The sequence below is a fragment of the Ascaphus truei genome, chromosome 1 (genome assembly GCF_040206685.1).
Source record: "Ascaphus truei isolate aAscTru1 chromosome 1, aAscTru1.hap1, whole genome shotgun sequence".
In the NCBI taxonomy this organism is placed as follows: Eukaryota; Metazoa; Chordata; class Amphibia; order Anura; family Ascaphidae; genus Ascaphus; species Ascaphus truei.
Genome location: NC_134483.1, coordinates 49,561,949 through 49,576,085, shown reverse-complemented (window position 1 = coordinate 49,576,085; position 14,137 = coordinate 49,561,949). Strand labels below are relative to the sequence as shown.

The following is a 14,137-nucleotide window of genomic DNA, read 5'->3' as shown; positions in this document are numbered from 1 at the left end:
ATTTAGATTCTAGAACTCCTAAGGACTGTTAAAGTAGGGGCATTGTAAACCCAATCCATAGCTACACAAGTAAACATTTAACTAAATGTCAAATAAAACAGCGCACTACACTAACATAAAAATGAGTGGTGTCTGAAATTATCTGTTTTGCGAAAGAAAAGAGTTCTGGGGATATAGTGAAAAAAAATGTTTCCTTAGTTAGCACTGAAAATCAATGCTACTGGTGCTATGTGAATGAAACAGATGAGGGACTCCCTGGAAACTTCTGAAGTTTTCCAAGTAAACCCTCCTCTAAAGAAATCAGACACTGGGGGCTGAAATCACTCCCCTTTCTGAAAAGGAATGCACTTTTCTCTTATGGTTTTCTTTAAAACACTAAATTTGCTTCTCTCCAAGGCAACCCACCACTCTTGTACTTTGCTTTCTAGCTGTATTCTGGAGTTTGCCTGCTGACTTTAATGCAGTATTTCTTTTTATCCCCACCTTCTCGCCTAAAACATGCAATATATGCAGCAGAGGGGCTGGATTACCAACATTTCCTTTTTGATTCAATTCCTTTACATTTTGACTTCTTGCCATGGTACAAAGCTTCAGCAGGGCAAATTTGACTTTCCACACAAGAGGCAAGGTCAGTGACTTACACACCAGCTACTCTTGATCATATCTTGTTACTTGCAGCATTGTTCTTGTATTGAAGTGATACTAATGTATGCAATTTTACCGTTTGGAATAAAGATTATTCATTTAGCTTTTAGGCACAACCTTGTCTGATACTGTATTATGCATACTCTGTCTCTGTATTTACATTCCATTACTGCACAGTTTGCAGTATTTTAGCTACAATAGTACTGTAAATGCCGCATAAAATCTATTTTACATTTTTGAATCCATAAACAATACTGGAACACCTCCATATTACTGTAATGCAGGAAAGACAGCTGCAAATTTAAATCAGTGTTACTCTTCCACCCTCTTACTGGTTTTGCAGTCATTTTGTAAATCTATCTATAGCTACAGTAGCGGCAGCTTTTATTTGAACAAATGCCGGCGGCATGCTGGGATCTACTCCGGCTGCCGCCAGTCAAGACCGCGCACCGCCGCGTTTCCTACACGCACCCCCCTCCACTTCGCGCGCAATTTACCCCCCCTTCCCGACCCCGAACCCAGCTCCTGCTCTGCCCCTCTGCTTCCCTGCACCCCCGCTTACCTCACTTTAAACTCCAGGGGTGTCGGGGAAGCCGGGGAAGCCGGGCGCGCACGTGACTGTGACGTCACAGTGCGCCGCAACAAGCCGCGTCTCCACGCTTCCTGCACGCATCCTGCCGTGCGGGAAGTGTTCAAATAAAAGCTGCCGCTACTGTATATCTATATATAGTTTCTATTCTATTATTCAGATTACACAGAAACAGAACAGAACAATACCATTGAAATGCCTGTGTTGGAAACAATGTTATTCGAACTTAGAATAGTGTAAGTCATTTTTTAATAAGACCTCAGCAACATAAGGAATTACTCTCAACCACAGGGAATTGTGCAAAGATTGTTTGTTAGTATGGAAAGTGACCTATTTATGCCAAATGTCCCATTGTATCATTAATGTAATGTTGTTGTTGAAATTCAGATTTATTCAAGATTTTTTAAATATAAAGAAGATAGTTTAAAAATATAAAACACAGTGAACTATATGTGTGTGTGTGTGTGTGTGTGTGTGTGTATATATATAAGTGTGCGTGTGTGTGTATGTGTATATGTGTGTGTGTGTGTGTGTGTGTGTGTGTGTATGTGTGTGTGTGTGTGTGTGTGTGTGTGTGTTTGAGTGTGTTTGAATATAAATACAATTCAAATATATTTGAATTGCTACAATTAAAATGCAATACTTGTTCAAATGAGCACAATTTGGATACAAAAAATGTACAAACCTGCTAGTTGTAAAAATACTGAAAGCCTTGGTGTTAGTATTGTCACCTGGAACACGTGTCAGCATGTTCCCACCATTTTTAATGCGGAAACTATTTATTTGCCTGGCAGCAAATTGGGGCATTTTTATGAAGCAGTAGGAAAACATCTGTATCTGATAAACATATTAATATGGGATGCATCTTAACTATCATTTCCTTCGTTAATATTATAGGAGGGAGAGCGAGTAGGTGGTAGGATACCTTTAATTGGACCAACAAGTAGTTTTAATATTACAAGCGTTCTTTATTATGATGATCATAAAAAAATGTTGCATAAGTCTATATGGTCAAAATAAAAAAAAAACACAGTCCCAGTTTTTATCAGTTTGGTGCTTAATGTCAGTAAAGTTCATGCAATACTTGTGACATTGCGTCTATTACAAACATCTTTATCAAATTTGTACCAATGGTACGAAACTTGATTATTACCCATTTTACATGTAGTGGTTGATTTACCCAATTAATTTTTATATATATATATATATATATATATATATATATATATATATATATATATATATATATATATAGACATACATACATACGTCTTAAAACACACCTGCTTAAGGAAGCATATGAGTAGCTCCATGGCTGATAATTAACACCTCATACATTGACCATTGCTCCTTGTAGACGCACTTACCAGAATTCCCTCCTACTGTCTCTGTGTGTTCTTCCTACCAACAAAATTAGACTGTAAGCTCTTCGGAGCAGGGACTCCTTTTCCTAAATGTTACTTTTATGTCTGAAGCACTTCTACCCTTTGTGTGAAGTGCTATGTACATTAATGGCGCTATATAAATAAAGATATATATATATATACATATATACACATATATATATATATATATATATATATATATATATATATATATATACACATATACACATATACACACACACACTCCTTCCTAACTCCTCCCACTGCTTTCAAATCCCCCACTGAATGAAAAAATAATGCCCAGATCCACAAAAGGATGCCAAGCTACTGTATAGCGCACCTTTACTTCCTTTCAAATGAATGGGATCTGAGGGGTGCTGAAGCTTAGCACCCTTTTGTGGATCTGGGCCTAAGAGATTTCAGAATTTGAAAGACTTCATAGGATTGTCTTAGCTTTAATTTATTGCCAAAAGGATGTTCTTTTAGTATAGTGAATGCAGAAGAACTGCACAGAGAATCTTATTTAGCAACAGGATTCATTTAAAACACTACATACCATACCAGGGGTGGTCAACTCCAGTCCTAAAGGGACACCAACAGGTCAGGTTTTAAAGATATCCATGCTTCAGCACAGGTGGCCCACTGATTGAGTCATCTGTGCTGAAGCAGGGATATCCTAAAAACCTGACCAGTTTGGCGGACCGTGAGGACTGAAGCTGGCTGCCCTTGTAGTACACCTTCATGCTTCCACAAAGACAAAAATAATAATAATGAAAAAAAAAAGTGATTGTATTTTTTAAATGTTGTGATTTTTTTTTTGCTAGCCTATTATGTAGTGTTCCAGGGACTCACCTAGTTCCCGAGACATTTGCGGTATTTGCCACTAGTAAAGAATGGCTTGTTTGGTGGAGACATAATTGGTGGGTGGAGTTCAGACACTCTCTGATGAGCAATAGAAAGCGGCACAATCATCAGCACAAAAAAACTACAAATCTCTCAGGAATCAGGGGATCCCAGCAGGTTTAGTGATCGCCTCTGGGAGCCCCCGGGTCAGGTACCATAAAATATATGGGGGCTTGCTTCTTTAAATGATTACACTTTTGGTTGTGCCCTGGAGTAACCAAGCAATTGGTGACCTCTTGTAAAGTTGTATTGGCCTATACAAGTGATTGGGTCAAATATACAGTATATATCCACTAAAACATGTTGCTATCTGAACTTCAGCTAATGCAATCATTTTTCATTAGTTCTTAGAGAGTGTGCGGCTCATTCGATATGATCAAAAAATGGCTGATTTGGCTGTTTTCTGCAAAAATTCCCCATTGTTTTCCAAAGGGGAATTTCAGCCGAAAAAGGCCCGGTCTGCCGCTTGAGATCATACAGTAAAGAATAAACCATGTTATTTCTACTCATTGGGGGTAATAATTAAACTGCAAAAGTGCAGATCAAGGCAATTTTGCACCCAAACTGTCATTGAATGTAATAAGAGTTACTGTGCAGTAGTTGAATAAGCTTAATTGCATGAGAACATGAACATTTTAGATCTGCTCAGCTACTGTATGTAGGAGCAATGCTGTTTCCAGAACACACAGTATCTATCAGATGGAATACCCTGAATGTTATCTTCCATTTTACCTTCTCCATAACAATACAATAATGATGCAGAAAATAAGGGGGACATGATACATCAATGAATGAAATGTTTATAAAGTATATTAGCGAGACAAAACTACATATGGGCAGTGGTGGATTTACCGAACGTAGGCACTTACCTGGTTCCGCACTCCTCCTTTGTGCCGCTCTCCTTCTTCAGTGACAAATGACAAAGCCACGTCACATGCCAGCGCGTTGTCATGTCAATGTGTTGTCACACGGCGTCACGTCACATGGTAACATGACGTCACAGCACCATTTCATGCCGTGATGTAACGCCACGTGTTGGCACAGCGTCATTTGACGCCGGGATGCTGAAGGAGGAGGGTGGCATGAAGGAATAGGCAAGAACTTTACAGAGGCCCTGTACTCAGTGGGGAAGAGAGTGGGGCCTCTATATATGGGTGGGGGGTGGGGAGAATTTGCCTCCCCAAAATGTTGCTGCCCTAAGCCCGAGTCTGTCAGGCCTAATGGGAATTCTGCCCCAGCTTATGGGTGTTAAATAACTTGCTTTGTACACAGAGCTTATCTTTAATTCCCCTATGTGACTCACTCAGGAGCTACCAATCTTTTGTACCTTGGGGGTCTGGCTGGAGAAATGACAGTTTCACAGATTGAACAGTAGGGTTTTTAATTTGTTTGATCTATATGTATTTTAATATATTTTCTTCACTTCTTCAATTAATAATATGACACTTATAACTGCTTGATGGATTAGGAAAGACTAGTGTTTCCGGGAGGTGGTGTCTCCAGGCAGTATAATGTAAAGTAAGTTGAAGGAGAGACGACGGGGACAAAATATAAGAACAGGGGGAAAGCAGGAATTGTTACTCTTTCTTTGGCTTCTGGTCTCTTTCTTGGTATCTGTTTCTTTTGCAGATAAGAATGTTAAACTTCACCGGGACCACTGTTAGCAGCATTCAATCTTAAATTGCTAATTATACACTCTAAATCATTTTACTAAGCTGAACATTTATAGCTGCATTAAAAAAACCACTTACAACTACAAATAATTTCACAGGAAATTCTCGCCTTGAACCATAAGCAATTACTTTTGCATCATGCGATGTTGTTTCTTCAATAAAATTACATTAACACAGCAAGGAATGTGCGAATAAATCCTGCCAAGTACAGGGATTAAAAAGTATCTAAATTGTATTGTGTTGTGGATGTACTCTGACCTGAAATACATTCTACAGCTTACATCCACAAAAGGGTGCTAAACATCAGCATGTCGTTACTCCTATTCAAATGAATGGGAAAGATGGGCGTGATAAAGCTAAGCACTCTTTTGTGTGTTTGGGCCTAAGCGTCATATTTCCACATGGACATAGCATATGACATGACATGAACATTTCACACAAAAACGTCTCATTCTTCTTACTTGTGTAGCCCCCTTTCCCCCGTGTCTAGGGTGACTACGTGTGGTGCGCTGTTACCTGTAGGCTCACAGGAGGCCTGATCCTCCGCTGCAGGGGGCCTGGGTGTACCTGGTTTGTCCGGTGACAGTGCCTTCACCTGTGAAGGATCCTAGCACGGCTGGATACCCCTTACACAGGACCAATGCAATACACACACACTTGTCTATATATAACAGGTTTACAGAACGTCAGATAAGAACATATATATAACTGAATAACATATGTACGGCATGCCTCTCACGGCTGTAACCCCAACCGCCTTGTCCCCATCTAGTGGGGTTTCCCCCAAAGTACTGAGGTGCCCTGGGCACCTAATCACCCGGTGTCCACAGGAGCCAACCCACCCAATGTGTGTGTGACAGCGCTGTCCACAATAAGAGTGTTGTTGTTGTTGGTGAACTTGTTGAGGTACCTGCCCTGGTGCGCCAGCACCCGGGTATGGCCGAAGAGCAAGCAGGGATCCGCTGATCCACTGACGTCGTTATCAGCAAAGCCTCTGCCTCTGCGTGGGGTGGACTCCCGCTGAAGTGTCCCACCATGAAAAGAGTCTCTAATTCGTTGATGGTCTGGTCCCAGACCACAGGCCGCAGATACTGCGCGGCGTCTTGCTGTGTCCTTGACACTTTGCAACTACTGGGGCAGTGTCCCTATCTATTGGGCCATTCTCTGTAGCAGTCACAAGCTTATGGGGGAGACGGGGCATAGCTGGGACCTATAAGGGGGTCTCTGGCCTAGTGCAAGGGCTACTGACACCCTGCACACACCCTCACCTCTCTGTGTTTCTCAGCTCTGACTGGTGTGGCTGTCCAAGCGTGTCAAATGTATCCTCTTGGTGCAGGGGGAATGCTGCAGCCCTATTGGCTGTATTTCCCCATCTGACTAGCAGCCCCCGGGGCTGCTAGAGATTGCAGTTCCCCTGCGTAGCTGAGCTGTAATGGCCGCCGCTCTTGCGCTTGCATTGCGCATGCGCCCCTTTCCCTCTAATGGCTGCCGCACATCAGGGTGTTCTGCAAAAGCGATATGTGTCTCCTGTGCGGGCGCCAATCCCAACATGGTGGCCCCCGCTAGCCAGGTGTGCCACGAAGCCTCCGGAGCACCGGAGCTCCCTGCTGCTTTACTTCTACACAGCGCCGGGTCCTCCCGCCCTGCCAGAGGCACCCGTGCTACCTGTAGCTTCCCAGGCCGCAGGAAAGGTGAGCAGGGAACCAAGGGGAACCCAGAGGGAGATCTGGCCACACATGTATCGTGGGATTACTATTTGACTTTGCCTACTTCATATATACTAGACATACCTGAGACTCAGAACGATACAATACTTAAAATGCCTAATTAAACAGATATGATCTTGGCCACAATGGTAACATATGCTTTGGTGCAATTCTGGGGAGATGGGCAACATTTTTGCAGAAATTCTGATTTGCAAGTTCCTGCCATCCATGGATATATGAGAGAGAGAGCAAGCGAGACCAATTGTGACTGTAAAACCTCTGTTCTCTTAATGTAACCATGTATTGTTATAACTCTGTGCCCAGGACATACTTGAAAGCGAGAGGTAACTCTCAATGTATTACTTCCTGGTAAAACATTTTTATAAATAAATACATAAAAAATGTAGTAGCGCCCGTTATGTGGCACAAGTACCCCCGCCATCTTTATATCCTCCACGTGACCAGGAGATTTAAATACTGCAGGGGATACCGGCACCCCATACCGGAGCCTGTAACTCGGGAAGTAGGGGGTCCCCGAGGCTGAAATCGACGCGGTTCAGCTCAGTAGACCCCCTGCTCATATACACCAACATTTAAAAAAAAAAAACATTTCCATAGCAGCTAGCCGCTAAGGTAATGAAGCTGCTTTAATGTGAATTTTACTAATAGTGTACTTGAGCAGGGGCTCTCCTGAGCTGAACCGCATGAATTTCAGCTTCGGGGACCCCCTACTTCCCGAGTTACAGGCTCCGGTATGGGGTGCCGGTATCGCCTGTGCTTTTAAATCTCCCGGTGACGTGACGAGGAAGATATATACAATGCTGGGATTGTTGTATTTATGTATTATACTGTAAAAATTTTTTTTGCCATCTTCTGTTAATAGCACTTTTACCCATTCCTGTTGATGTTACAAGGGGTGGGCGAAGATGGTAATTACCCCAGGGTGGGTATTTAGGTCTTGCACGAGGATAGGCTGAGGATTATACCCCTTCATTGCCTTAGTGGTAGTAACCACCACTAAGGCAATGAAGGAGTTAACTTCAACTGCCACCCTAAGGCCTAAACACCCACCCTGGGGCAACTAAAAACTTCACCCACCCCTGTACCAACAACTATGTAGTGCCTATATTAACCCATTCAGCGGTTAGCCACTTAGTTAATGAAGCTGGCTGCAATTTTATTTTTATTGCGGAGACCGACGGGGACCCCCGGAGACCTGCGGGGACCCTGCAATCCTGTGCAGTAAAACTAAAAGAAAACTACTTTTATGCATCTTGCAATATGTTTAGCACCAGCCTTTTGCTGGTGCCAAAATATTGCAAGTTTTTAAAGTACGATATGCTTAATGAATAGCAGTTTCTGGCAAGAAATGCAATTTTGGGCATTTTGTGTCTTATTGTATGGCTTTTTTTTTGCCAGAGTTATAGTACTATAATAAGCCGTTTTAGTGCGATATTGCCCTGTTATTAGAGCTTTGTGAATACAACACATGCAATATCGCACTATAAGGGCATTTATGGGGCTATAAGCCACTTTTTGAAGTTTAGCGAATGAGCTCCTATGTCACTAATTTAAGTTGCACGAAGGTTATATCACGGTTGCAAATTTTATATTCAAATTGGTGTTTGGGTTATATATCTTTAGAGCGCCGGGTGATTTTTTGGTACACGTCTCAATTTTGGGGCCAACTCCCCCTCCGCCTCCATCCTGTGACTCGCCCACACCACCGACCCTGCTTGTGCCAAGTTTGAGGTACAGTATGGCAGACCTCGCACCAGGGGGTTGCACAAGAGGACGTGCTGTACTTTTTTTTTCAATTTATTTTGTACACTTTTGTGAACAGTATATTGTTAAGTTCACTTTTTCGTTCTTTTCACACACAGGGAATTAACTGTGTGGGAATAAAAGTTAATTTGCCAACTTCTGTCTCTTGGAATTTCTTGTTCTAATATGTAGACACATTGTTGTACACCCATCCTTAATACACTCAATATTATATACCACGGTAGGCCACACAAATATATCCTACATTCTCTTTAATCATAAAAAAAAAAACAATAGTGTAGTTTTTTACATGAAAATAACACAATATCAGATTCCTCTGTTGATCTGTTTCTGACATTAATATGTTCCATCATATATCTTTGTATTACACATGTAATAAAAGGGTTAAGTGCTACACTCAGTAGAATCATGTCTATACCCCTTAAGACCTGCCCTTTTTCCTTGTAGGCTATTTCAAGATATAACGCTATGATAATCCTGGTCTGGATATGAGTAACGGCAGGTTTTGGTGTGACCTAATTATCATAGCGTTATTTCAATGCGCTAACATGAATAAAGGTCTGAGGACCTGCATCGTTAGGTAATCTGTTCATTATCTTATGATTTGCAGATGAGGAAGCCAGGCGTCCATTAAAAGTTAGCGATCCTCTATTTTTCAGGTGGACATTGTAACGCTAATCACCTTTGGGGATATCCATTGTGACTGCCTCCGGTTACCCCAATTTAGCGAAACTCTAAATATTTAACAGACTTCTGTGGATCGCCACACAATTTATCGTTTGAAATGATCTGACACGTCCCTTATTTTGAATACCTGACTGCTACAATTTAAATGAGAACAGAATTATTTATATTAGGGTTACATTTATAACTAGTATTGGTTAATATCAATTGTTAGCATAATATAATTTATAATAGCCTTACTGTCAAAATAATACATTTTGTCAACCTACTTAAAGCAACAACACAGGTTTCATGTATAGTTTTTTTTGTTTGCTTTTATTACTGGATTGAAGCAGGGGGTCTCTGGAGCTGAACTGTGTTAATCTCTGCTCCGGAGACCACCTTCTTCCAGACATACTAACCCCCGTAGTAGTGTCGGTATATATGTAGGCAGAAAAGCAGTGTGCCTAACATAATGGTGGCGTTTAAATGTCCCACGTCAGGTGAGCCAGTAGGAAGCTGTGACAGCATCCCATGCGGCTTCCTATTGGTCTGCGTGAGCGGGACATTTAAACTTCACAGAGATATCAGCACCCCCTACAGAGGTAAGTATCTCTGGAAGCGGGGGGACTCGGAGCTGAAATGAACAGAATTCAGATCCGCAGACCCTCTGCTTCAATCCTGTAATTTAAAAAGAAATCAACCAGTATTGCTGCTTCAATGAAACATCGGTGCTGTATCAAAAACATTTTTGGGTTGATAGATAGCAATTTAATTTTGCACTAACACTATTAAAAGTATTTTTATGCTTTTGTTCCAATTTCACCATGGTGAACAATTCTGATGCATTTTTAATTGATTTTGTGGAGCGCAGAAATATATATTTTTAGTAGATACAATTTACATACTGTATATACAGCAAGTGCAGGCCATTTCTGTACACGGAAATGCTTGACAAGAACAATTGAGATGGGGCTTGACATGCATCAATTTTGTACCAAAAAAAGTGTTTGCAACGCACAATGTAGTACAATACGTACAGTAAGCCTCTTTGTGTTGAACAGGCCAACATAAGTAGACAAACGTACAGTAAATAGTTTCTGGTTTGTACTGTAAGTAGACAAACCTAAGATGTCACATGGTTTAAAAAAAAATGGAACCAAGATCATTCAAAGTTCACAGACTTGGGTGGATGTGGATTCTCAATGTAGGTTCCAAGTTTCATCTGCTTTTCAGATTTGTTTCTGTAGTTTAAATGTTCTGTAAGTGAAAAATAATGACCTAACATTTAAACATCCGCTCCTGTTAGGCAACTAGGAAAAGTAATAAAACCTATTACAGTATTTATAGTATTGCTTTTTCCTTATTTATGACATCCTAGAATTTTCTTTCCTGCAGCTACACGGCGAGGCATATGTATAAAGGCAAACGTGATGCAAACATGTGGAAAAAAGAAAACAATTCATTTTAGTGCTACAGATGTAGCAGAAGGTAACGCAAAATACACACATAAAATGCAGTTAATAACACTTGCGTTATCTCAATCATTGTTTTCAATAGCTGTAGTATTAAATAATGTGCCAGTTTTAAGGCAACACGTCGCATTAACTGGAGTAGTAATGTCTGCAACATCTCTATTTGTTTCTTTATTTATTTATAAAATATTTGACCAGGAAGTAATACATTGAGAGTTACCTCTCGTTTTCAAGTATGTCCTGGGCACACAGGACACAGAGTAAAACAAAATAATACATGGTTACAAATACAGTTACATAAATGAACAAGGTATACATTATATACAAGACATTGCATGCACAGTTAAAGAAAAAATATATTATGAGCGTATGAAACAGTTACAGACCAGATTAAAGTGTGATGTAGGTGTGTAGCGCACAGCATTCAAAAGAGAACAGGTCTGGCAAAAACTTTCTTTATTTGCAAGGCATAAAAAAGAGGGCCGCAACCCTTCAACGCGTTTCGTGCAGAGCACTTTGTCAAGAAGAACTTCTTGACAAAATGCTCTGCACGAAACGCGTTGAAGGGTTGCGCCCCTCTTTTTTATGCCTTGCAAATAAAGAAAGTTTTTGCCAGACCTGTTCTCTTTTGAATGCTGTGCGCTACACACCTACATCTCTGGAATTCGTTTATATAGCAGCACGCATTGGAAGGGAGACTCTGGAGGTGAACAAAATTGTGAGTACTCTTAAGGGGCTATCCCAATGAGGTGAAGGAGGGTGTCCTAGGACAACTTCCCCAACCTTCAGGGCTTCCTGGTGCCCCCACCCCCATCATTATGGACTGAGTATACTAATACATAATACCTTAATACCCAGTGTCTCCCTCCCTTCAGAAGCACACACACAACACTTTGAGCACCATTGTTCTATTCAGATTAAAGTGTGAGACAGCCTTAGATTTGAAAGAACTTAAGCTGGTGGTGGATATGAGAGTCTCTGGTAGGTTGTTCCAGTTTTGGGGTGCACGGAAGGAGAAGGAGGAACGTCCGGATACTTTGTTGAGTCTTGGGACCATGAATAGTCTTTTGGAGTCTGATCTCAGGTGATAGGTACTGCATGTGGTAGGGGTGAGGAGCTTGTTCAGGTAGCTGGGTAGCTTGCCCAGAAAGTATTTGAGGGTGAGACAGGAAAGGTGAACTTTGCGCCTAGACTCTATTGATGACCAATCTAGTTCTTTGAGCATTTCGCAGTGATGTGTGTTGTAGTTGCATTGGAGAACAAAACGACAAATTGAATTGTAGAGGGTGTCAAGTTTGCTAAGGTGGGTTTGAGGAGCCGAGCCATATACTATGTCTCCATAGTCAATAATTGGCATTAGCATCTGCTGTACAATACGCTTTCTGACCAGGAGACTTAGGGAGGATTTGTTCCTGTAAAGTACCCCTAGTTTGGCATAAGTTTTGGTTGTCAGGGTATCAATGTGCATCCCGAATGTTAAGTTTGAGTCAAACCATAAGCCCAGGTATTTAAAACTAGTGACAGGTTCTAATCAGGAGCTCAGTGACTGGAAGCTTTACAAATGTAGTCTTGGTCCCAAATACCATTGTTACAGTCTTGTCAGTGTTTAAAAACAGTTTGTTTTGGGAAATCCAGTTTTCGAGTCTCAAAAAGTCAGACTGAAGTATGTGTTGAAGGTCAGAGAGGCTATGGCTTTGATTTATATGGTACAATGGTTTTGCTCTTGAATTGCACCTCTTCTGCATTGATACCCTGTATTACACATGGGCTTTGAAGCTTTGAAGATGGCTACATAGATCACAATTTTCATCGGAGGCTAATTTTGTGATGTTAGTAACTACTGTGTTGTTCAGTGCATTTACTTTACGTTTTTTTTAATAATTACTAGATTAAATAGCTACACAAAATTTACATAAAAACAGCATCACCATTCACATGGATCTTGCTGAGTAAGCAAAGCTCCTCTGATCTATATAAACTAGTTGCTACAATTCTTCATATAGAGTATGTGTGAATAGTGAATGTGTGTGTGTAGCATATATCTATCTGGTGTATATGTGTAAGAGGTGCATGTATCCTGTGTGTGAACATTGTTTTGTGGTGTATAGTGTTTGTTTGTGTGTGTGTGTGTGTGTGAACATTGTTTTGTGGTGTATAATGTGTGTGTGTTAACATTGTTTTGTGTTGGGTGGTGTGGGTGAACATTGTTTTGTGGTGGATAGTGTGTGTGTGTGTGTGTGTGTGTGTGTGTGTGTTTCCCATTTTTTTAGTACAGATGCGCAGACGAGTATTCTAAAACTTGCCTTAAACTTGCCTTGGAAAACTGGGGCTATCACCAACAAGACCCAGGTACATGCTGGGTACATGCTGCAACATTTCAGTTACATTTCTGCAGAGACTAATGGCCCATCGGATTAACACAGCAGTGGTCCCTGGCAGTTCCATTCAGTTTGTTAATCCGATGGGCCATTAGGCTGTCTGCAGAAATGCCACTGAAATGTTGCAGCATGTACCCAGCATGTACCTGGGTCTTGTTGATTTGTTTTCGAATACTCGTCGGCACCACAGTATGAAGAGACAGAGCAGTTAGAAGGAGGCAGTGATGTTTATTGTGGGTAGCGGGCATGGGGTATTTGGCCCGCGGTGGATGTTTATACCTACGGGGTGTGTAGCGGGAGGGTTAACCCCTTTATTACATTAGCTGTATTAACCACTAAGGTAATGGAGGGGTTAAGTCCTCCCTAAACACCCACCAAGGGCAAAATACCACCTTCACCCACCCCCACTACCCACAATAAACCGAGCACTGGTAATTAACCCCTTCATTGCCTTATGAAGCTGCCTGCAAATGCATTTTTTATGTCGGGGGTCTTCGGTGCTGGTATAAATTTGTATCATCTCCGGAGACCACCGGCATCAATCAGATGCGGGAAAATGCATTTTTTTTTCTAAGTCCCTCTCTCGCAACACTTCTCACCAGCTTCTCACCAGCTTCTGCTGGCGAGAAAAATCTTGGATAAAATTGCAATTCCAGAACCCCGATAAGATAATCGAGGCTACTAGAATTGCACAATTTTATAAAAATTGCTATTTGGGGCTTCTCACCGGCTACCGCACGGCGTATTTGGCCAGGAAACAGAAATCGCGATAAAATGCTTTCGCCGCACGATTTATCCAACTTATCAAGACTTTCTGAAAAGCTACCTTGCGATACCTGCTCAAAATCCTCGATAAGTTGGTTATCGGGGCTACTAGAATAGGCCCCTGTGACTTTCTCGGGGGATATTAAAACTCGCTGCTTAATAACTAGCCA

At 41.4% G+C, this 14,137-nt stretch overlaps 1 protein-coding gene across 1 annotated transcript in view; it reads left to right on the top strand.

Annotated features, from left to right (window-relative positions):
- The first annotated feature begins 366 nt into the window (after window positions 1–366).
- ADAMTS12 (ADAM metallopeptidase with thrombospondin type 1 motif 12) overlaps window positions 367–14,137 on the top strand; it is a 609,209-nt gene continuing 595,438 nt past the window's right edge. The window contains exon 1 of the mRNA XM_075587768.1: window positions 367–628. Coding sequence (XP_075443883.1) covers window positions 499–628 — 130 coding nt within the window. The 5' untranslated portion in view covers window positions 367–498. The remainder of the gene's footprint in view (window positions 629–14,137) is intronic.